The 25510-nt window shown below is 40.2% G+C and overlaps 1 protein-coding gene across 1 annotated transcript in view; it reads left to right on the top strand.

The window, feature by feature from the left end:
* Positions 1–482: 482 nt before the first annotated feature.
* KIFAP3 (kinesin associated protein 3) overlaps positions 483–25510 on the top strand; it is a 70188-nt gene continuing 45160 nt past the window's right edge. Inside the window, exons 1-10 of the mRNA XM_082054145.1 lie at positions 483–587; positions 5426–5557; positions 6824–6978; positions 7909–7964; positions 8461–8602; positions 10159–10258; positions 10979–11103; positions 11562–11660; positions 12369–12547; positions 14823–14985. Of these exons, the coding sequence (XP_081910271.1) occupies positions 556–587; positions 5426–5557; positions 6824–6978; positions 7909–7964; positions 8461–8602; positions 10159–10258; positions 10979–11103; positions 11562–11660; positions 12369–12547; positions 14823–14985 (1183 nt within the window). The 5' untranslated portion in view covers positions 483–555. The remainder of the gene's footprint in view (positions 588–5425; positions 5558–6823; positions 6979–7908; positions 7965–8460; positions 8603–10158; positions 10259–10978; positions 11104–11561; positions 11661–12368; positions 12548–14822; positions 14986–25510) is intronic.

Below are 25510 nucleotides of genomic sequence, written 5' to 3'. Positions count from 1 at the left end.
CCATGTCCTACTGGCCCACCGTGAAGGTGCAGACAAACCCCGAGGCAGCGGGTGGAATTGGTAACGGCCCCACCGGGGTGCTGAAGCCTGTGGGACAGCCCCGGCCCTCAGGGGCGTCGGCTACAGCCCCTGGTCTGCGAGGCCCCTCGGCCCGGGGAGCTTACCTAGCTTGGTGGGTGGAGGCCGCTGCCCAGCCTTCGCACCCTGAGGAGGCACTGGGGACCACGGCTTCGTGCCCCGGTCTCCGGGAAAGACGAGGTGGGGAGGCCACACGGGGCAGGGAGGCCGCCTCATGCCTCGGGCCGGGCCCGGTGAGACAATGGCTCCCCCACGCCTGCAGAGGGCGCCTGGCCGCGCGTGGCCGGCACGGCGCGCAAGAGGAGCGCGGGAGGAGCGCAGCAGGACCCGCGCAGTGCGCATGCGCGATGGCCGCCGGACCGAGCGGCGGCGCTTGCGCGTTCCTAGCCGGCGGGGTGGGGTGGGGCGGGGCTCGCGCTCTCCCTGGTAACAGCCGCGCAGCGGGGCCGCGCCCGGGCCGGGCCTCCCCCCGCCGCCATGCAGGGCGAGGACGCCCCGTACCTCAAGAGGTAAGTGGGGGGCCTGGCCAGAGTGCGGAGGGGAGGCGCGTCATGTTCTGAGGGGTGGAAGGGAGCTGTGGGGCTGAGGCGCGGCAGGTTGAGGTGGGGGCTGGGAGTGGGGCTGAGGCGCGGCAGGTTGTCCTGAGGGGCGGCGTGGGGTGTGTGGGGTGGCAGACTGAGGTGCTGGGGGGTGGGTGGGAGGTTGTGGGGTGCGGGAGCACAGTGGAGCTGAGGCGTTACGGCCTGTGGTGGGGGCTGGGTGGGGGGTTGTGTAGTCAGGGGGCAAGAAGAGGCTGCGGGGAGGGGATGGGGTGTGGGCTTGAGAGGCTGCAGGTTGTGGTGAGGGCTGGCTTGAGAATGAATGGGAGGTTATGAGATGGGAAGTCACAGATTGGGTGGAGTGACTGGGGTTGAGCAGTGACAGGTTTGGGAGGTGACTGGAGGTTGGGGCATGGAGGCAGAAGATGGGTAGTAAGCTTTGGTTTGAATGGTTTGGGAATGAGAGATAAGTTTGTTTGGAGCAGGCTGAGGGGTGGCTGCCCAGTGTTGTAAGGAGGGGCTGGGAGGCTGAGTTAGGGATGAATGACGGTCGTAAGGTGGGTTTAGGGTAGGCTGAGAGATGGAATGGGTAGTATGCTGGTGGTAACTGGTTGGGGGAAGGTGGCAGTTCGAAGGAGTGCACTGGTTTGGGGACGGCTGTGATGGCATTTTGTGGTATGCGTTTGGGATGAGGCTCTGAGGTGGCAGCAAGTGGAGAGGAGAATGGATGCTATTAGATAAGTGGATTGTTGTGTGGATATTAGGGGTTGGGGTGGGACAGGTGGTTGCTTTGAGGAATAGACGGGCTGGGAAAGGATATCAGGCACTAAGGGCATGTTCTGGGTGTAACTAGGAAAGACAAACTGGTTTGGTGGATTGGTGGATTGGAGGGGACAGATAACTGGCTTGACAGATTGGGGGGGGACAGATGATGATGTGGGACAAATGGAATGTCTTAGGAGTTGGGATGGTAAACTGAAGATGAGAGAATGAGTATTGTGAGAATTGAGGTGCTGTATGTGTCCACATAAAGGAAGATTGGGAGGAAGGATGGGAAAATGAGGTGAAGGCTGATCCTGGAGATGATCCTGAGAGGTAACTGTGGTGTGTAAAGTGGGTGATCTGGGTTTGACGTTAAGGATATGATGAATGAATGATGCCTTTATCTATCTGTTTGGCAGTGAGACCAGTCAGCCTAAAGAAAAGGGTCCAAGTAGGCAACTAGTGAATGTCCATCAGTTGTGTTCAGAAAAAAAGTGCTAGCAGTCCCGAAAGATGTCAGGCCATCTAGGCCTCTGCTAAGATTTGATGTGTGAACAGTGCCACTTTCTGTTGCCATGCAGGTGATTTTATCCTTCACATCTTGAAGGACAAAAGATGTGGAGCTCCTGGTCTTTTGTTTGTTTGTTTTTTTCCTTTTCTTCTCCCCTACACCCCCCTTCCCCCAACACTTTCCTTTCCATGTTATTAGCATGTACAGAACTTACTGTTTAGGCTGTCTGGGTTTTCCCTTGTTTTTTCTTCCTCATATGCCACATATTAAGACCCATAATCATAACAGTGGGGAAAAACCTCTCGATAATCTTTGGACATTAGTTCTGTCATGTAAATGTCATAACAGATAAAAATCAAACAGCCATCTGTAATTAAATAGATAACTGTAACTTTAGAACAGTGCCTATTTTTAGCCTTTCATGTTCTGTTTGTGCCATCTTATGTGTTTTTGGAAGACTCTTCTTTATTTTGTAGTCATCACTGCTACAAGTGTAGTTTCCTTGCTTTTTAGGGAGGACAAACTGAAAAACATCAACCATGCTGTTAATGTGACTGGGCTTGTGTGCAAGTCTGGTTACCCCTCTGATCCCTGTTTCCCTTTGTCATCCTCTATGAGCAGTCTCCCTCCCACCAAGTCTGACTTGCTGGGATTTGTTATTGGATTTTCAGCCTTATTCACGTGTGCAATTTGTGCCACTTGCAATTAGGATAGTTTGTGTTTGCTTTTTCCCCCGAAGGAATTAGTTAATAAAGGGTATTCACACACCAGCTTAGGTTATGTGAGCTCAGCTGGCACACCTTTTGTCTGTAGGAAAGCCCTTCCTCTTTTAAACCTTTAATAGGACAGGATTCTTGTTGGCAAAGCAGGCAGTGAAGTGAAAGGACAGGCTGATGTGTGTGAAAGCTCCCCAGTGCATTGCTGCTTCTTCCAGTTTTAAGAGTGTCTGTATTTTTAAGTGTTTTATGGAGTGACAAGATGGATAGAAAATCAGTAAAGTAGATGTTTGTAGATGTTTGTTGCTTTGGGAGGGAGGATTTTTTTTTTTTTCTTTTTAATGTGATGCTGGCAATCTGAATGCAGTGGTTTCCAAATGGAAAACAACTTTAGTGACTGTGTAGTGCATTTTAGTGTAGGTCTTCCAGCAGTTCACACAGTAAGATTTTTTGCAGAGAAGGAATTTGAATGTGAATTGATTTGTGACTGTTAGCTAGGAAATAGCTCAGGTAATGAGGATGGCTATGAGTGTGAGAGGGCAGAAAATTTCTGTAGCTGTTTGGCTTATCCATCTGTTCCTCTTAAGGAAAAAATTAAATATGGGAAATGTTAAAACTGTTTAAGTAGTGTTAGGCTGAAGTTCTGCTGGTCACTATGCTCATCAGCAGTCTACTGCTGCCAAAAGGTCTCGCCCCTTCCTTTTTATCCATGCTCATCAATAGGAAGTGTTATTTCCTTTCAATAGAGCACTTTAATTCCACAGCATGTTAAAACTCCCTCTGCCAAAACATGAAGAGTTTTCTGTTGGATTGCTGGAAGTGGCTTCGAAAGGGTTTCACGAGCCCTTACACCAAGGTCACTGCCAGGAGCAGGAAAAACATGGGAAGATCTAATCCTTTTGGCAATGATGAGCTGTTAGTTCAGCTTGGTTATTGGAAAACTATACTCAGCTCCTGCAGGCTGCTTGTCCTCCAGCCATTGTTTTCTTTGCATCTGTAAATATTACCAAGCTGTCACTCAACAGAGGTTTGACTGTTTGACATTTGTGCTTGGGATCTTATGGTAGGTCTGAATATGGGGGAAATATATTTGGGGGTGAGCAGTGAGGGCAGGTTTCTTTTGAAAAAGATTTGCTGCAAGGTTTCTGCCCTGCAAGGCTGGACCTTGTGAGAACAGAGAACGGACTGTAATAACGCATCTGTTTCAAAGCGCTATTAAAGGAAAAAAAACCCTGTAAGTCTCTTCAAAAAAACCTGAAGTGATACATAGATCTACAATCTCATCAAGGAAGATGTTGCTCTTTAGCAGTGTGTTGTATTGTTTGCCCTGTAACTTCGTAAGGCTGATAGTTGAATTAGACTCTTCACTTCCCACAGCAGACCTTTCTGTGGTTTGTGGGTTTTTTTGGGGTAACTGTATCTCAAGAAAAAAGGTATTCTTTGTAGTTGTATTCTGCAGAAGGGGAAGCAGGCAACATAGTAGCTGGGTAGATGGAGGCATGCATTTCAAACACATTTTCTGAAGAGAGTGGTTACACTGAAGGCTGCATCTGGATTTGCTAATGTTTCCAGCGCTATGAGACTGAAGTAGTTTTCCCTGGGCTAATTGACCTGATGCTGTAGCTAGCTACTGTTTCATCTATGCTGATCCAACTACTGGTGAAGCCACCTGTAAATCTGTTTATTGACATGATCTGTCTTAAAAACAAACAAAATAAAACAAAAATCCCACACACCCAAACAAAACCTCAAAACAAACAAACAAACCACCCACCAAAAACCAAACCCACATTAGGGAGTTGTTTTTAATCTGCAGTGTTTTAGCAGTCTGGTTTATGGCATGGCTGTACATACTATACTGGCAATACCAATGGGAAAAGGGGCAAGGATCAGCTTTACCACCAAAGACAGAAACATGTAATTGTTCTCTGGATGTGGTTCTGCCACGACTTGAAAATAGAAGTGAGATGTAGCTTCATGGCCTTTTATCCATCTCCTGTTCTCATGGCCCTTGTATGTCTGCATGGACATGGAGTTGCTGGCACAAGGGAGGAGAGGCCAGAAGAGCTTCTTTTGGCAGAGACATACCCAGAGTGCATTCCTGCAGAACGCTTTTCCAAACTATCTGTAGCTGTAGTAAAGCAGATAGATATGCTTGATTTATACCTGATAATGGCAGCTGTTGATCTGGTAATCCCTGAGCCTAGCAACAAACACAATGATGTAATGAACAGTAGAGAAGAGGTTCGTGCTTGAGGAGGGATTAGTGAATTTGAAATACAAATTTTTTGTAATTCATTCTTGGTGGATTTTTAAGTGTTAAGATTTAACTAGGCCTACCAAGAGGGTCTTTGAGGAATAATTTCCTTTTGTAAGTGACTATACACATGCCACTAGATCAATGCTACTAGCAGAAGATTTTGCTCTACTGATGATGTAACAGGGTCTCAACTGGGAAATTCACCTTCTCTGTGAAATGCATCTTTTTCCTGGTTGTAGCTCCTTAAGAGAGCTGGGAGACTTAGAAATCAAATATTTATCCTGTTTATTCCTTACTTGACTTCTGTGACTAAGATTTGACCAGTGGCTTGCATGTTTCAGTATGTACTAGAGGCAATACTTAAGAATATGCCACTAGCACTAAGGTTTGATGCAGCTGTGTGAAATAAGGAAATATGGTGTGGAAGGAAGGCAATGCTTGGGTGTAGAGTCTGGATGAAACTAGAGACAGATTGTTGTTACTGATCTGTGTACTGGTATGTTTTCTGAGCTTTTCATTTAATCAATAATAATTTTTTTCTTGTTGTTCTTTGCATCAGGAAGGTAAAAGGAGGCAATATAGATGTGCATCCATCTGAGAAAGCCCTCATTGTCCACTATGAAGTGGAAGCAACAATTGTGGGAGAGCTGGGAGACCCCATGCTGGGAGAGCGCAAAGAATGTCAGAAAATGTAAGGTCATAGCAAGTTCTGATAGCTTTTTCTGTTTTTCACAGTGTCATAAATTCAGTAACTCAAAAGCATCAACAGCATGTAAGAATTAATACTTTCTAATCTTTATAACATGTAGCAGTGGAGTAGTGGAGGCTTAAGAAGCCAGGAAGTAACATGTGCCTAGGAAAGTTAACATCTAAAACACATGTTGTAAACTGCTTTTCATCCATGTACTTTAAGGTGCTTTGTAAAGAAAAGCAATTATTCCCATTCTGTGTGGTGGAATCTTGAGGTATAGAAAAGTGAAGTGATTGGTTCCTACTCAGATGATGGTTAATGTTGGAGCAAGTAATAGTATTGAACCTTCTGACAGCCTTATGCTCTAGCTGTTGGCTCTCCTATTTTTTTTAATCTGTTATGCCTGCTAGTAATTTCACTACAGTATCTGCATTTGAGTTTTTCCTGGTATTTTAAAAGCATTAGAACATTCCCTATTGGAAAAGTCCAGAGAACTATTATACCTTCAGTTTCCAAGTTGCAAGTTTGGACCTTTGCTATGTTTGTTTTATCTCCATGCTTAATTATTTGTGAAAATTTGAGCTGAAGTGGCTATGTATGTGGGTGTATGTAAGAAGAATAATTGAGGAAGAAAAAGAGAATCCTTATATTGCCTAAAATTTTTGAAGATATCAGAAATGTTCGCTTGTTTTCAGATTAATCAGCATTGCATCTTGTGTCTGCAAAGCAGTGTAATTCCTTTTTGATCTATCCTATTGTGAATGCCCACAGATTTCTTACTGCTCACTGCTTGTGGACCTGGCTGCAGGTCTGTCAGAGCTGCGGGAGACTCCTGACACTGCATCTGCAGGCACTGCAAAAGAACTTTCCTTTGTAGTCAACTCCCATAGCTGTTTCTCATTCCAGATTTTTTGTGTATGCTGTACTCCCTTGCAGTCCTGTGTACTTTTTTGGGGCTGTATTGCAAATAAATTACTGGCTGCTGTGTCTCAGATGGTTATAAGGGATTTGTTCATACAACTGCACCTAGTGTTGCTGCTTGACAGCTGATGGACAGTTACACTCTGTCAAATCTGTTTGACAGTTATTTGACATTTGGAGTTGAAGAGAGCCACTGCTATGACTTTACCTTTGTAAGCCATGGCACCAGCATTGGGGGTATCGGGATTATTTCTGCTTGAATAAATCAATGACTGTGTAAACATAAATCAAAGGACTGAAGATACAAAAACTGAAAAACTGAAGAGAGACCTATCTGTATTGCAGAATTCGGCTGAAGAGTCTTAACGCAAATACAGACATTACTTCCCTGGCTCGAAAGGTGGTTGAAGAATGCAAGCTCATTCGCCCCTCCAAACTTGCAGAAGTAGAACAGCTGTTGTACTACCTACAGAATCGCAGAGATGCCTCAGCGGGAAAAGGTAGAGATTCCTGTCTTAATAGGAACAAAGCAGCTTGGGACTGGGGTGCTTCATCATTGAAAAACTGCTATGTGAGGTTTTTCTAGCTGAGGTCCTAACTTATATGATGTACAAGTTCTTAGGAAATAATGAGAGTAGGAAAGCTGTATAGTTAAATCACACTTGGAAAAAAAATGCAGTCTTGGAGTGAGGTGACGAGAATCGTCTTTTTAACAACCAAAGTCTGGGTTTTTTTGCTTAAACTTAGTATTGATGCTACCGGCTGCCTTGTGCTTTAGTAGGACTTTAGAGGTATGGATTTTTCTATTTGGTGCAGCCTCTTCAAATTGTATCTGCACTTGCAGTGACATCAAAAGACTTTGAGGATCTTACTAGAAAGAGCTCTGTCATCAGTTTTTGGAAGGGTAGGTGTGTTCTGAGGCTGAATTCATGCTGTCTGTGAAGCTGGAGTGAGGGTCTCAGAGCCTGACAAGCATTGGTACAGTGTAGCAGACAGCTTGGGGTAATTCCCTTAAGTTCCTGGTAAACAAGTTACTTAGAACAGTAACAGTGTGTCTTGGTGCATCACAGGGGAGCTTTTCCTCAGTGTACAAGCAGACACAAAGCTGCTAAGTTCTCTCACTGTGTAAGTAAGTTTTGTCACTCCGGGCTTGCACTAAGGTCTGTTACCCTCTGTCTCTCCAGCTGACTGGGCTGTAGCTGATAATTTGGACTGAGGAGTCAAAAGGCATCTGGGGGCTTATTTTGCTCCCCGTGGGCCGTTCAGCTTCAGAAACCTAATATACCTTAGCTGTCTTAGTCTGACAGGTCAGCTGGACACAAAAGGACTTTGACCTTGATTTAACCAGAATGTTTACAATGTAAATACTGGGTATGTTTTTGTCTGTGCATATGCAGAACTTAACTGCAACCATGTCTTTTTCTTTATAGAAAAGAAAGAGAAATCCAATAAGCCAAAAGATCCACCCCCATTTGAAGGAATGGAGGTAAATATTGGTGTTAGAACAGAAATGCAAAATCCCCTTACTTTTTAAGTAAGCAGTTATATAAAGGGGAGTAGGGGGAAGAAATGCTGAATTCTGGGTTTTTTGCTTCTTGTTTTTTAAACAAAGAACTTGGTTTGGAAATATTGCACAATGGAATAAAAATAATCTCCATAAAGGGTAAAATATTTTACTTGCATACTCCCCTCTCCAAGTATAGCACGCAGCAGGACAGCGAGTGAGGTCTGGAACATCGGACAGGACACAGGGAGTCATGTCTGAGCATCCTTTGTTTTGTGTAATTAAAACATCTCAGATTTCCTGGTGTTTGTTGGCAATGATTCTGGATGTGTTGATTTTTTTTTTCCCTTTGTATTTTATTTTTCCTAAGATCTTAACTCTAGGCTGTGCACTCTTTTGTCTTGTGATTGAATAACATTGTGATTGATGGTGAATTGTCATCTCTCTCTGTGAAACCCTTGTTTATGGCTGGTTTCAGATTGATGAAGTTGCCAATATCAATGACATGGATGAGTACATTGAGTTACTATATGAGGACATTCCTGACAAGGTGCGTGGCTCTGCCCTCATCCTGCAGCTGGCTAGGAATCCTGATAATTTGGAAGAACTGCTTATCAACGGTAATGTTAAAGCACAATGGTAACTTCTCTTAACATTGTGCTGTGTATTTGTGGTGCTTTCTTCTCAATGGAAAATAGTTCACCTTTATTTTGGGATTTTCTCTAGTTTGCTGGGCTTTGATTCTCAGTACATAATAAGTTGGCTGTCAAAGCCCGGTTGCATCTCTCTACAAATGGATGCTGCTTAGACTGTTCGTAGGTGGGCCTAACACAGAAATCTTCCTGGCCTTGATCTGCTTCTGCTGTTTTTTCTGATCCTAGTTATTTTGATGTTTAATTAACTTCAGCTGGCATTGCTGCTGGAGACAAGAGTGTAGAGTTGTATCCAACTCAGGACATTCTTTGATCCTGAAGATCATGAAACTTGTTGTGAAAACGGGTTCTGGAGGCTGACATAAATATAGGTTTCTAGTTTCCAAGAGAATTAATAAATTAAATCTAGATGCATCACTGAAGAATTTCACTAGCACACCATACTCTTTTTCTTATGGATCCATTTTAAAATCTTATCAGAATGCATGATATGACATTCACATTGCTATCCTTTTGTGCCTGCATACATTTGTGCAGTGCCGTGTGCATTTTGAGAATTACGTTAGTGTGGAATAGTGTGTGTTTGTAAATACATATGTGTGTGTGTATATACATTCTTGTTTCCCATTGCCCCCTCTCTTCCGGGGAGAAAAAAGGACCTTATAGTCTGTAAAGGTGTCAGACAAATGAAAGATAAGGGCAATACAAACCAGACCTCTAAAGTGATGGTGGGTTCATGTCTTGTTAATTTAATAATTTTTTTCCTTTGCCCTCTTCCTTTTTTACTGAGCCCCTGTACCCTCATGTTCTTCGAGTAAATGATGATTTCAGCGTGTACTTTATCCAGGCAAGATTATGTAAGAACTGGGATGGGAGGGGAATGGTAAGCCATGAATTAATGGCTTGTCCCCGTGAGTTGTTGTAAATATTGCAGTGCTTGGAATTGCCACTTGCTGCCTTTCTCACTCTGATCACATAATGTGGTATATGTGAAGAGAGTTTAGATAGGGTAAAGGAACGGAAAATATAAGTGGTTCAGAGAGGAAAAGTAAGCTGAATTACAAGAAGAAGAAATAGCAACTTTGTGCTAATTAATAATTTGGTTTCTACAAGGTGGGGGGGAGGGTGGAAATAAATAGAAACAAGTGGATGAAAAATTGTAGTTGTGAAGGTAGAAAATAAAGGGGATTTGGAAGTGAACATGGTGATGTTTTAGGTAGGAGCCACAGTGTAGTATGAAACATACAGATGACAGAGACCAGGAGATCTTAAGGTTAGTGGAAGTATTAAGATGACCTTAGTGTTTGGTTGCAGTTTCCTTGCATGTTGCTCCTTCTTAGGGCTTGTGACTGGATGAACACCCTGGATACTCTGTTTTATAATAGTACCGTCTCCAAACAGAACTTGAGTAGTGTTGCATGTTAAACTGAGAACTCTGAAAACCTTCCATTAGAAAACTGTACAATAAGGTGTATTCAAATTCTGAGTCTCACAAGACAAAAAATGCTTATGTGTCACTTCAGAAACTGCCCTGGGTGCATTGGCTAGAGTGCTGAGGGAAGATTGGAAACAAAGCGTGGAACTTGCTACCAATATAATTTATATTTTCTTCTGCTTTTCAAGGTGAGTGCAGAGTCCCTCTGTATAGGGACATAAGGAACTTCTCTCTCCTTAGTGGTTTTTCATTTGTTCTCTGCCCTGCACTACAAAACCTCACTGAAACAGGAAAAAATATGCTAAGATGGAAACACACTTGTGAGAAATGACAAAATTGAGGCACAAAATGAACCCCCGTGGTGAGGCAGTGTGTAGTAGAGCTGGGAAGAAACTAGTAAGGATTCTGACCCATAGCTTATAGGCTGACAGGAAATAAACAGTATTCAAAACTGAGTGCTTGCTCTTATTTAAATATACCAGTGTTTCAGCATACTCTCCCTAGAAATAATTCAAATGGAATTTGCATTACAAATTGATTTTAGAGCTCTGTTAAATTTATGATGAATAGAGGGTCCTCTGAAGCACTTATAATATGAAAAGTAGGACTGATTGGCAAACATTTTCCTTTACGCATGAAAATTGGAATGTGTTTTTGTCTTGGCTTGGAACAACACACTGTTTCTTGTCCTTCTACAAGTGTGGAAAAATATTCATGTTTTCAGGAATTGTTTTTGTTTTGAAATAATTTTCCAATAGAGAAGTGTTATAATGGGGCATAGAATAAGTATCTTTTTTTTAATAGTTCATGTGGTGCACTGTTGGGACATAGTTAGCATAGATGTCAAAACAGATTTGGGGTTGTTTGCATTTATATTTTTCCTCACAGGTGTTTTTTCTTCAATGTAGTTTTTCTCAATTTCATGGAATAATCACACACTACAAAATTGGAGCTCTGTGTATGAATATCATAGACCATGAACTGAAAAGACATGAGCTTTGGCAGGAAGAACTTGCTAAAAAGAAGAAAGCTGATATCCTTTTGATATACTGGGGCAGCTTGATGGCTTCTGACTGCTCTTGGTACCTGTTGCTGACTTATAAGAGATGAGCATACAGCAACTTCTGTGAAAGTAGTGCAAAATACAATCGCAGATATGGAAAAGACCAAGAGTAAGAAGTATGGGCTGGTGAAGGGATTAAGCTGGATTTACTAAAACACAACAACAACAAAAAAGCTTTATTTTATCAGCAGTATGTCTTTGGAACATTTTTGCTGACTATTAGGGTATAATACATCCATGACTAAGAGGACATAAAAACCCCACGCTGTAGATTACAGGTGTAGCAAGCTGTTGCTGAGGTAGTGGCTTTACCCTGGCTATTCCACACATCTCTTGCTTTTTAGCTAGTGATCGAATAACACCTTTGAGAACAATAGTCATCTGGACTGTATAGCTTTTATCTGAACTCCTTAGCTTCTGCTATTTACTTGATGAAGATCCTGAAAATCAAACACTGAAAAAGGACTACGAGAAAACTTATAAGAAATATCAAGGGCTGGTTGTAAAGCAGGAACAGCTGCTCCGAGGTACCAGATCCAAATAGCAAATTATTTCCTTGTTGGTGAAGGTGGGTAGAGGGTTTTACTGGATGCTTGCTATAACCAGGATGTCTTAAACATACTGAATGTGTGGATGAATATGCAAGAGCATTGCCAAATAACAGGGAGAAGATGGGTACTTACTCGGATTGTTTGACAGTATGTTAACAATTTTTAAAGTGATCTGTCAGTCTTAGAGGAAAAATAGCAAAAGTGATCCACTTAACTTTGCCTCGTTCATGATGTTGGTTTGGGAGGAGTTGGACATTCTGGGTTTGTACATTTGATTTGAATTTTTTAACTTAGCCTGTACCTGACTCAAATTGAATAGTTTTCACTCTATCTTATTTTTGTGCTAAAGCACACTTAATTTTAGATTGAAATTATCTGAGTGGCAAAGCTATCCAAAGAAGGGCTTTCTAATGGTTACCATTGAAATTGAAAGAAAAAAAAAAAATAAAAAGCTTCTAGTGATCATAATTTCTTTTTGAAGCCACTATTAGTGTTAATCTTCTTAATGCTTTCCATTATAAACAGGAATAAAAAAACATTCATGGTCAATTTCATTCAAAATACACTGGGAAGGGAGTGGAATGCTTCTGAAAGTCTTGTCTTAAGCACTTAGTCTCTATATAGAGACTTGTTTAGTTCTATTGTCTTTGATCTGTTGGTATGATTTGTATTGGACTTCATTAGTTGCACTTTACCTGCTCCTAAATCTTGCTGAGGATACCCGCACTGAGCTGAAGATGAGAAACAAGAACATTGTCCATATGTTAGTGAAAGCACTGGACCGTGATAATTTTGAGCTGCTTATCCTGGTTGTATCCTTCTTGAAGAAACTCAGCATTTTTATGGAGAACAAAAACGATATGGTAAGGCTCACAGCACTCTACTGCAATATTGGAAAGGTATGGACTCTGAAAACTTTTTGTGGTTGGAGGGAAGAGGGAGATACCTCTGTCCCCACTCTAAGTTTCCATAGCACTGATTGTCTTTTGTTACTAGTAAAATTAATAAAGGAAAATAAATACAACATCCAGCTGTAACATACTGCAAAAGTTTTTGAAGAACTGTCATCCCAAACAATGAAGACACCTCAAAATATGATACATGAAATTCCAAATTTTGAACTTAGTACCCTGAAGTCTTGTCATATCCCCACTTCTAGAGATGCCCATGACCCCTCCCCTGGACTAGACTCTTATGGCAACATATTCTTGTCTCTGTCATGTATTGTCTTGGAAAGAGGGGTAGTTATCCTTTTGCGGTTTGCTAGACTGTTTTACTTCTTTCCTAGGTCAGCTTGGTCTTTTAGGCAAAGGCTCAAACTTCTGGAATTATAGCTTGCTGCTGCTTTTTTTTTTTTTGTGTGTCAGATACCTCCTTTACTGATTTTCCAATGGCTTGTGTTAGATACATGCCTTTACTTCTGTGCCTTTATGCCAGTTTGTAAGATGAAAATGATAAATTCTCCTTATCCAAGAGGTAATCTGAGATCAATATTACACTTAGATTGTGAGATGAAAAGATCTGTTTAAATGCAATAGAAAATTAATTGCATTTTTATTAGTGAACCTGTCATTTGCACACATATGCACTGAACATTGCAGAGAAGAGGTGTCTCCTTTATTTATATATGGGTGTCCTATTTCTTAACAAAAGTCAGACACGAAGCATGTGTTTTTGGAGGTATGTAGACTGTTTATCAGGTGATTGGTTGCTGATTTAGTTTATACTTGTGTAGTGCCCTGAAGGACTTTGTTAGGAAAATAAGGATTAGCTCTCCAGCCCACTGATTTGCTGGCACACTTTCCACATTCCATTTGATTTGGTGGAAAGACAAATGAAACAAAATTGTTGAATTGATTTAATTGCAGAGTGTTTTAACCGTTTTGAAAAGGCTTTTGAAAAGTTTTGTATGCTTCAGGTCAGCTGTCTGTTGGAGCGTTTCTTACTGATAATAAAGATGATACATTTTCTCCAGAGTGTTATTAAGGAAAAGTATGAAAGAAGGAGAATACTTATACCAGGTGTTAACACAAACATTTCAAATGCAAAACTAACCATGATTCATTGTGCAATACCCAATTCGAAGTAAAAATGAATAATCCATATATATTTATAGAACGTTCTTTCCCTTGGTGTTCAAATACCATATTAAATTCAAAGCAGTGAAGTAGGAGTTCTTGCTATCTGATTGTTTCTGATCAAAGGTATCCAGTCAGTTGTTTGATTATTGCACTGTGCTGTGTAGGGAGAGCTGTAATTTCTTTCCTTAGTATTTATTCTGTGTGTATTTATAACTGGAAGGCTAGTTGCGTGCATGCAAAAGTTTGAAGAATGCAAAGTAATTTTATGTGCCTCCTTCTGGCCAAAGAAGGTTCTGGGAAGCAAAGTAAGTATACATTTAAAAGATTATGTCAAATAAAAGCAGAGAAATGTTGCTTAAAAATGATAAAAACTTTCTGAAGTCTTGCCATTCAATGGTCAGATGTCTTTTCTGGCTGGTAAAGTGAACACGGTATCAGGAACTGATACCACTTCTCAGTTCCTGGATTCCACTTTATAATTTAAAGGTGATACTTGTTTCAAGATGACTTTCAAGCTTTTATTAAATTAACGTAGGGGGTGGCGTGCCTCTTCTGAGAGCGCATGCAAAGTTCTGTCTAGGGATTCACTTGAAATTCACAATGAAAGGTCTCAAATTCTTTTTCCATGCCAATTTTCTGTCTTTCTTGATTGGTATGTTTTTGTCTCTGTTTGCTCTAGTTGCTACAGACTTGCTTGTATTTAAGTTTAAATGAGTCTGTCCCTTGCCCCCAATCAAGTCTTGCAAGTGATGCTTTGACCACATTCTTGCGTTATTTCAACTGTGAGGAATATTTCCAAGACATCTGAACTGTTCAATTCAAAATCTTTTTTTAATCAACATTACCCAGTAACCCAATCTAGAAGACTTTCAACCACAAAGACATAAGCAAAGCTCCTTCAGATAGAAAATGCATCGATAGTCGCTATTATGGGTACAAATTGCATATGTATTTGCTATGCATGCATGTGAATATACAACATGCTGAGAGGGCTTTTACATTGAAGACAAAGCTAAGTTTGGATGCATTGTGGATTTTTCTTTTTCTTGATACACAGGTTGAAATGGATATTGTTGAAAAACTTGTGAAAATGGTACCCTGTGAACATGAAGACCTGCTGAACATCACTCTTCGACTCTTACTAAATCTCTCCTTTGACACAGGCCTGAGAAATAAAATGGTACAGGTTGGTCTGCTTCCCAAACTCACTGCACTTCTAGGTATGTTTTCTTTTAACATAGACATTTCAGCAGGGACAATGAACTGTTTGCATCATGATACAGTGGGCCTAAAAGTTGCTGCATCACTTTTCTCCTTGCCAAAGAGCTTCCTCATTACTCTCAACTTTTTATCATTCAAATAATCTTTTCAGATGCAGGTTTAAATGGAAGTTTAAAATAATGTGTTTCCCAGTAGATTTATTCCTCTTAAGCTCCTGAATGAGTTTTCTGGTTGTTAAAAATAACTTTGATAGCTACCTGAAAACACAGGAGTGATGCTTGTAATTTTGGGGAAAAAATAGCCAGCAACTTCACAGAGCTTAGCTGATGGAGACAGCAACTACCTCTCTGGTTTTTTCTTTTTTCTTTTTTTTTTTTTAAATGAAGCTTGATATATCTGCTGCCTCTTGTTACCTTAAAGGCCCAGATAGAGGAATCAGAAGTTTCCCAGCTTTGTCAGCTTCAACTTTAGGCAGTGCTGATTTTTTTAGACTTTAAACTTGACAGTCTGTAAATTGTGTTAAAATCATGTGAGTACTTTAGACACAAGTGAAACTTTTTGTTGTCCATAGGGGAAAGCAATAGAAACAATAAGGAGTTCGGGAAAATGCAGAGGATTGTCCGATTTGATCATTGTTGTATGCTGGAGTTCTCAGGAGGGAGTTTTTTATTGTTCCTTTTGTGTTCCTTTTGTGTTCTTTGGCTGATACTATCTAGAGGCCCTTCTGGTAGATACACTAAATGTTTAGCAGGATTTGTCCATAAGAATTGCTGAGCCCTCATTTTGAAGTGGGAAGTGAGGATCTTGTATTGTGGAGCCCTAAATGTGTGAAACACTGATGCAAGACATTGTTAAAGCTTTCTGAGATCTGTTGGGTCTGGGATGTACTAAATCCAGTGCAGCTGATGTATCCAGATGTGATGGAACAAGTGGAATGCAACAGTAAATCTGTGAGCTTTCTGTCCTAGCTTTGTATTGTCTCTCAGGATTGTTTGCCTTCTCAATTTTACATTCAGCCTCAACATGGCCTTATTGCTGTTTAGTACACAAGTTAATACCATGAAAACTTAGACTGCTTTGGAAGCCTTAATCCTGTTGATGATTAGTAGAACAGCTACCTAATATATCCTGAAATGAGTCGGTTCTTTTTATGCTTCCTGCCCCACAATCGTGTTTGCACTTGATATCTTCCTCTGGGCTGAGCTAGGAGGAAGAAGAAAAATGGCATTTGGAATCCCTCTTCTTTATACTTTTTTTTTTTTTTTTTTTTCTGTCAGACAATGTTATTTGGCAGAGAACTGAGAAGTAGAGGCTGGTCAAGAAATATGCTTTCTCTCATTTGAGAGAGGATCTGGCTAGATAGTCTGATTCAACTTGGATTGCAAGCCTTTTAGAGCAGAAGCTTGTCTCTTATTTGTTTGTAGAGCAGCTGACACTACGGTCTAAGGCTTCTAGGTACTTGTCACTCCAAGCAATGGCATGACACAAATCACTGAGAAGTCCCTGCTCCCAGAAATTCCCCATTTAATATTATAGTCAGACTAAACTCATGAGTTAAATATCTGCTCTCTAGTGTCTGATTCTAATGTGGAGAGGAGAATTTCTTTTCAAATGCCATTCTCTTAGGCTTGTAAGTAGGGCTTCGTGAAGGGCTGTTTAGCTCAGAACTGGCTGCTAAAATTGCAGTCTGTTCCTAAAGTGGCTGTAAGGGTAATCTACAGCGAGTTCCGCTAGTACTTCCAGAAGCTTCACTGTCTGTATGGATCCACGGGCTGGTTAGAAAACGTAGGTAGAAATATTGTCTATTACTTGTTTCTTAAGCCAGCCCTGTAATTTGTGAGACCCTTTTGATAGGGTGATGCAAATAATTCTCTAATACATGGTTTTATGTATCCTGTCTCAGGAAAGCCTGCAACCTTAATAATAATCATGTGCTGGATGCCCCTTTTATACAAGTTACTTGGGTATTAAACACACATTATTCAAGTCAGTACCATTTGGCTTACACTTGCAGGTTAACTTAAAGTGCTAACACACCTCAACAGCTGTTGACAAGTTACCATGCAGCTCCTAATGCCAAGAGGTCAAGTTTGTTGACTCAGCCTACTGAAATTTAACATTTGTGCATGCTGTGCCTTTGAGTCTTAAGCAATGGGTTCGACATGAGGATAAATTAAGTGTAGTAGGTGTTTAAGAGGAGAGCTGAGATTGCAAAGAATTAAAGGATAGGATTTGTAAGGTAGCAGCTTACAGCTGAGCACTGAGATAGCTGCAGTCCACAGTTGTGGAAGACGTGCTGCTTTCCCAAGGGACACTTGGTGGCCTGGGAGCAGGAACACTCTAAATGTAGGTGGAGGCTGGAAGCAGAGGGGATGGACTGAGTATGGCATGGATATGCTGGAGGAGGACCATGTTCTTTCTTTCTATCTCACTCCAGAGTGTTGAGGCTGCTGTTGAAAGCATGGATATGAGAAATTCTGCTTAGTCTTGGTTTCCATTTTAATTAGCCTTTTCTTTTTAATAATGCCAATGTCTGGTTCCCCATGTAGCTTTGCCAGTCAGTGCTGCTTGCTATTTTTCGTGGCTTTTCTTCACAAGTCTGAAGTATTGTATGTGACAAGACTCCTCTTGCTCCCTCCAGGCACCCAAGTTAATCAACTACAGCTGATCTTTGTTGTGCTCTGAATCTCAAAGAATCGGGTGCAGTTGAGGGAAAACTTGCTTCAGACTGGAGATCAGAAGCTGGAGCAGAGCTGTGGAGGCCTGTGAGATATAGCCTGCTGTATTCAGGTTTTTCTATACTCAAGCTGCTTAACGAAGTCTGAAAAGAGATTTTGTTGATTTGTGTGACTTCAGTTCTTTAAGAAAACCTTGTAGTTGTTGAGTCAGGGCCTGGCAGAGGGCATTTTTTGTACTTGTGGCTTTGCTTTAATACTTTAAAAATTATATTTACAGAGTGATCTTTGTTTTTTATTTATTCTCTGTGTGAATGCCTTATGTGCTAGCGTATGTGAATGGCTTCAGTGGATTAGGGTGAGAATTCATGTGAATTCACCAAGTGGTTTAAACTAGATGTTTTCCTGAAATGTGGAAAACTGTTAGGAAATAGATTCTCTAACAGTAACACAGATCCAGTGCCCTCTAACCATGACTTCTGAAGGAGATACTCAAGCAGCACGCTATAGACTATTCTGTGGAGGTTTGCTTCATTCTTGCAGTCCTCTCATTTTGCTTGGCATGACATAATTCAAGTGAAGTGGAGTAGAGAAGTGACTTGCTCCAAGTGAACTAGAGTTTGGTGGTTAGTGTGTTCACTTGTGGAAAGTGAAGGGGGGAAAGAGAAGAAGGGAAATGTAGAGCTGAACTTCAAGAAAACAGATTCGCATCCTTCCTTTATCTCCAGGCATGCTGCTCTTCCACTGTTGGACAGAAAGGAAATGTTATCCTGTTTCATAATTCTTCCCCTGGATGTGTGATTGGTTTCTAAAGTAAATGCCCTGGCAGCAAACAGAAGAAAACATTGTCTACAAGGAAGAGTAAAAACCCCTCATTTCTTGTTTGGACCAAATCCACTTTGTTTTTCAGTTAACTGGCCAAACCAAATACAAAATTTTTAGTACAGCCTTCTTAAATATATGCACAGCTTGTGACTCACATTCTTCTAATAAGGGTGCTATTTTGTGCTGTGTCTGAGTGGTTTCTTACCCTTTGTGAAGCGAGGCAAATAGTTCTCCATTCTCCATGAGAACAGCAGGCAGTTTGTACAGCAGAACCAGCTGAGTGCTGCTGTGTGTGTTACGGAGCCTGCAAACTCTTCCTGGTGGACCCCTGTTCAGAAGGAGCTGCTGGCACTATGCAGGTGTGGCAGGCAGTGCTGGGGTTTCTGTGTCCACCCATGAGTTAGTTATTCCCCTTGAAAGGATGTTAATGATAGGAAATGGTGCAAAAGCTGTTGCAATGGGAACTGTGGTGCTGCATAAAGGAGCAAACTTTTTTTTCTATGATGTGTGCATTCATCCCTTTGAGCTGCTGGGCAGTTCTTATGTGTACTGATGCATGTTGTCTTGAAATGTCATTTCCTTTAATTCACTTCCCAGTGCAAACTATGATTAAAGAATGAAAACCCATGATGCTTGGAAGTCAGGCTCAAGTGTCTCTTCTTGGTTGCGCAAAATTACTCGCTGCTTTGAAAAATCGAGGGCTGATTGAACACAGGTATTGGTGAGCTGAAAATTGGGTTGGTCACAAAAAAGTAGTAGTTGCAAATCAGGCTCAAATGGGGCATGGGGTGCAGAAGGGTTGTGCACGTGGCTGTGAAAGTATTACACAGTGCCAAGATGTTCAGTCTCAAAAAGGTTTTAGGTGGTGATGAACATCTTGGGTTATGTGTTTCAGTACAGACTACAGTGACTGAAAGAAAATTGGCTTTGTGGATTTGTGTTCAGCCAAGCAGACAAGTGTTTGTTATACAACACTCTGAAACATGATGTGATCAGTCCCAAGTAGCAACAGCACCGTTTTGCTAGTCACACTATGTATTGAGCCGAAATGCCTTATTAATGTGAGCATCCTGGCCTGATGTTCTGAATTTCTTGGTGTTCCAAGCTACCTGATCTTTTATAGAAGTCTAAGGGCTGTGCAATAATTTGCAAAGTCCAAAGTAGGTCACACTTTTCTATTATAAGTTATTTATTTAGACTGGAGACAGCCAGAGAAGAGGGTAACATTTACAGTCTGAGTTAGTCCTCACTGAAGAGTCTGCCTTCACTAGGTTCATTGCTAGAATTTTTGAGAGTTTTATTATATAAAATATTTTCTGGAAACTGCTGAAATTCCTCTAATATTTTTCCATTCTTTACAGTTTAGGTTTAATGAGTAATCAAAGAATTACCAGACAGTTGTATGTTGGGTTTCTTAACAATCAAATCTTGATATGGTATGCAGGCAAGCTGTATTATATGTTGACTGCTGTTTAAAAACCCAAGAAGTACTTTGCTCTCTAATTAACGGACTGCTGTGGGTTTTTAATGTTCTATTCCTTTTATGAAAGTTTCTTTTAAGAAGGCTTAAAGTAGAGTGTTCTCTTTATGAGTTCACTTGGCCTTTTTGTAATGAACTTATTATGGAGCTTCACACATCTGTTGAAAATTGGAGCTTCTTATAGGCTACTACAGTGTTTTTTCTGACTTTAACAGGGCTCGTTTATCCTATAAAGAAACATACATTTTCTTACCTGATCAAGTGAGCAAACAATAGGGGTCAGATGTGGCAAAGACCCTAACAAAAAGCACATGTCCAGCCATCAGAGTGAGGTAAAGTCATATCAGGATTGCTTGAAGTTATTAATGGCAGTAAAATTTATGCTTCCTCCTGTTTTCCCAATTAAATTGAGAAACCTTTTTTTCCTAAGGTGGCTCTGCAGCAGCTGGTTCCAATACTACTTGTGTGAATATTGCCTGGGGTGTCTCCATTCCTTTATAGTAGAGGCTGGCTGAAGCACATTAAGTAACAGTTCAAGTACAGGGACCAGTCTGTTGGAAAGCAGTAATTATTAAGGGATTTATTTTAATGGTAGGTTTTTTTATAATTTGTGGTGAGTATGGCCTAGGCTTAAAAAAAACCCAAGCTATGACTACCAAACAAACAAACAAAGCCCCACCAAAAGAAACACAAAACAGAAACATGTCTTAACATTCGACTTCTACATCTTTGTTAGATCTGCAAATAAACCCAGCGTGTCTAACTGACTTAAGGAGAGTATTGGGTGCATGATGTGTCTTAAAAACCCAGCACTTACTTAGATAACTATGGATTAGAGAACTAACCCCAGTATTCTTAAAGAAAATTGCCTTCTGATGTTGAGAAATACAGAACTCAAAGTAGAGAGGCATCAATATCACTAATATTGTGTATGAAGCAAAAATAGAATCCCAACTATTTTTTTAAAGTAAAAGCCTTCACCAGATCCCTGCTTTGTGTTATTGATATCAGGAAAGAATAACTGAAATTCATAACATGTAAGCTTATATAAGTTTTTTGAGGGCTGTTGTCTAAGATTTTTCTGACTCCTTTACCACTGTCAGGAGTTGGAAACAAAGTGGTTTTCCATTTTGTAGCTATTACAGGTGGATATTTGAACAGTCAGCCTTTCAGGTTCGGGTGAGTGAAAGCTCATGGCTGTGGTGTGCTGCTCACCAGCACATGTGTAGTTAGCTGTGTTGTTAGCTTTTTTTAATGAAGAGGATGACTTTGGTGTAACAAAATTAACTTAATGGGTCTTGGCTGAAAATAGATGTGCCTAGGACAGCAGCAAGGACAGGAGTGGAGATATGGCAGCCATCAAAAATGAGGGAGCCAAGTTGGTGATAATTCACTCAACTGATGAATGGGAAGGTTTCCCTGAGCTTGTAGGTCTATTGTGGAGCTTACAACATGTCACTGCATAATTAATCGAATTATTCTGTTTCTTTGCATATTGCAAGAGCAAATTAATACTTATCAGCAAAAAGTAAATCTAGTCTTCTGTGTGAATTGTTGACATCTGAAAGCTTTATAGGGCATAATTTGGATGCCTATAGCATGACAGGACAGAAGTAACCAGCTCTCTTTTCTTGAAAATCTCCATAAAGAAGGGATGGGGCACTTCCACTTGTCTTCCTTATCTATGGTAAAATCTTCATAAAGTCTGTAGGAGGACCAGGCTAGAAGAGAGAGGAGCATGTTTTCCAGAGCCCCTGTGAAACCTGCAGGCAGAGGGATGGTTTTAAAGGATGATGAGGAACAATTTTGCAGGTGTAGAAGTCCCATAGAACCTGAGGCTTTTATAAGTTCAGATGTAAGGGGGAAGGTTACAGTCTGCTTTCCCTTTTGGAAATGTGTAAACATCTTAACTCTGGAGTTTCTGCTGTTTATCTAAGAGTTTCTCAGATGATCTGCTCCAGTGAAGACGGCCAACTGCAGATTTCCTATGTCTGCAGTTGCTAAGGTGAGAAATCCTGTGTCAGTCAACAGTATTATCTTCAGACCCTTTGAGCCTGATGGGCAGAAGACATATGCTAACATAAAAATCTGTTGCACTATAGTGACTATACTGCTAGTATATTCTGTTCCTTTGGTCTTTGACATTCAAATGCTTTGCAGGGTGGATTATAATTTTACATATGTGACTAGTCTCATTGCATAAAGAAAAGCTTTCTTTGTGAGGCTGGGGCCTCAAATGTCTTTTTATTCTTTTTGGAAAAGCTATCAGATCTGTGAGAAGCTTGTAGGTCATCAGTGAATTACCTTTTAAATAACAAAACTGTGATGTTTTCACAATAAGAATAATACAATTGAATTGTTTGTCTTTCTTCCAAGACTTTACCAGTAAGAGTATGCTGGTGCTTGCATAGGAACATGTCTTGAATAATATGAAACTTAATTCTTCTTATCTGAAGATTCAAAAGCTCAGCCAGAATTTAACTCCATGTTTTGGGTTGGTAGATTTGAACTTCAGCTTTGTGCTTCAGCAACTTTGAAACATGGGTAAAAACAGTTTCCATTTCAGTGCAGTGAATCATAACCTTTCTCAAAGCGAAAGGGAGCAAGAGAGCATCCTGTTACGGTTTTTTGTTTTTGCTTTCCTGTCTTTGAGCAGTAGTATTTTGAAATATGGCTGCACCATCCATTCAGAACCGAGGCTGCTCTGCTATTGAGCTGTGCACCCGCAGAACCAGGAGCATGGAAAACTTCCACCTATTTCCATTCTCATTCAATTCCAAACAGGAAGATTGGAAGAGTGGTTTTAGATCAGACAAGTCTGAATATTTTTCTAGTAGTTGTAATTGGAGCAGTTGATGTAGTTTAGTGAAATATAGTACAGATATGGCAAAAATGATGCATGTCCTTCTATAAATTTCTGTTTCATTGTATAGCATTTAATTTACATAGCTTGGTGGGGACTCCTTGAAGAACAGCTTTGTGTGGAATTTTTTCCAGCTACTTTGGAAGTGGATGTTTTCTTAGTTTGACTCAAACTAAGAACCACCTCTTCTAATTTCCAGTTCATTTTAATAATGGTAGTGAATTATTTTCTGTGTCTTACTTTCTTTCTTGGTCATAGCTTGACTGAAAAGGTAATTCTTATTGTGGAGAAAAGGGAAGTAGCTTTATTTTCTTCAGGGATAATCCTATTGCCTCCTGTGTTCTCTCAAATCTGAACTTCTAATTGATTTATCTTTGGTTTGTTCAGTATGGGATGTTAAAACAAATCACATTCCAATTTCTATGTGAATTCATATGAGTTCAAGTATGGTTGTAGGACGTTGTAAATAACAAAATATTTTTTCTCTAGGAAGATCACGCCTCAAAAAAGAACATATCTAAATATAGCAGTATGTTTTCTACCCAGTGACTATGCTTTGTTGTCTTCTAAGATTGGCAATACTGTAGTGAGGTGTTTACTGTCTATTTTTTAGTCTGTCTTGCACAGAATTCCAGACAAAGAAATTGAACGTGAGGCTCCAGATGTGCAACTTCATTTTTGTCCGTGGCTGTAACATTAAATAACTCAACCTAAATTAGTCTTTTTTTAGTCCTTTGGCTTAAAGATCATCATTATACTTTCTTTCCTATTTCCTACAATAAAATAGTTATCCATATTTCAAATGTGGCATGTACTTCGTTCTTTCGGGGAAGGAAAAAAAACCCAACCATGGTGAAATCAGGGTTTTAAGTTAGGCTTATGATACGAAGCCAGTTTCAAATAACATAAAGGTGGCACAGAAAGGGTTATTAGTATGTAATTAATATCACAATGTATTATTTACAATGCCTAGTCTCCTTGAGTATGAGCAGATTTGAAAATTCTTTCAGCTTCTCTTGATAAAATAAACGGATATATCCAATACTATTTATATTTACATATGTAAATCAAACCAATATGTGTCTAAACCACACATGGAGTAACTTAACCCGACTGTTTCAGAACTGATTGCAGGGAATAATGTGGGGCAGAGGTAAGGAGAGTTACCTTTCTATCGCTTTTTTTTTTCCTGAAGATCGCTGCTAAGTATGATACATGTGAACAAACTCTTGTTTCCTGACAGCAGTGTGAGACAGTGTATAGAGCTGATATTCAGTTTGTGACATTCGTATCCATCTATATTTCTTATTTGCCTAATTATTTAGCAGATTGGACTCAAGATTATTAGAGTTTGAAACTGAAATAAAGATTCACTCTGCCATTTTAATAGGTATTTACCGTCGTTTGTGTTCTGGTTTTGATTTAGTGTAGTTAATGTTTTACACATGAGTCGAATAAGGGTGTATTTCATATCTAATGTGGAGACATTGATGAATCCATTAGAAATGATGGCTACTTGAATTACTGATAGTGTTACGTTTGAATAATTTAGTCCATAATTTGTATTCTCATTTTTACATTAGCATTTGAAAGCTGAATCCTGCTGCTGCAATTCATATTGGCATTTCAGTTTTACAGCTTTAGGGTTTCTCTTTTGTTATCCCAAAGCTGATGGAGGGATTTTTCAGTTTAAGCTCACAAACTCAACCAAAATGTAGGACCTGATCTCATGATCAATAAATATTTTTTTTTCCTTTGACTTCTGCTTCTAGTACCATTTAGATCTTCAGCCTTAGTGAGAACTAGACATGGAATTCAGGCATTGGTCCACAGAACTGGCACATGGCTCCTTGTTAATGTTCAAAGGCTAAAAATCTGAAGCCATTTTGAACTCAGAACCCATCATGTATTTATTTCCCTCTCTAATTTGCAGAAAACTAGTTGTGAAAACAGCCCGAGGGACCTGATATTTTTCCACCCCAGCTGCTCCAGCTGAAATACAGCTGCAAAAAAAAAAAAAAAAAGAAAGAAAAAAAAATCTAAGTATTGTTTCTATAAACTGTTGAGTGTATTTTATAACACAATAATTCCCACAAAATCAGTAACTGCAGTTAATGACCGGTTTGTTAAGGCATTAACTGCACTCAGCTGGGAATGACCAATTTCTCTGGAATGGCTGTATAAGAACTAAGGATAATTCAGTAACACTTTCAAATAATTATTTGGTTAATTAATGGTAAATTCTTGTGGAAATCCTATCAAAGTACTTGTGACCCCCACATTTAATATCCAATGAGTTCATTATGATTCATGTTTTATTGCTATAAATACCAGAAGAATCCATAATGACTAGGCCATTATTTTCCGGGGCTGCCCTTACTGCTTGAGGCCATTTGGCTATTCCACCTTCAGTCATAAAAGTTTGATGCTCAAAACTACCCACATTTTTAGGCCACAACTTTCTGGCACCCCACCAAAACTTTGGTGATTTTTATGAACACGTTTGGCAGAGATCTGTTTTCTCTTTTTTTTTCTCTTGCTTTTTCTAGTTAGGGGAATAATTGATGCCTACTGTACCAAGTCATAAGGAAGTCTTTCTTGCAGTGTCTGCTTTTTCATGTGTGGCCCTCGGTACTGGTCAAAAATAATAGAAAAGGTATCACTTCCATGCTTTGGAAAGC

This window comes from Streptopelia decaocto (assembly GCF_964273445.1).
Source record: "Streptopelia decaocto genome assembly, chromosome: 5".
Lineage (NCBI taxonomy): Eukaryota > Metazoa > Chordata > Aves > Columbiformes > Columbidae > Streptopelia > Streptopelia decaocto.
The sequence above is the reverse complement of the archived record's forward strand: the minus strand, read 5'-3'. Positions and strand labels throughout refer to the sequence as shown.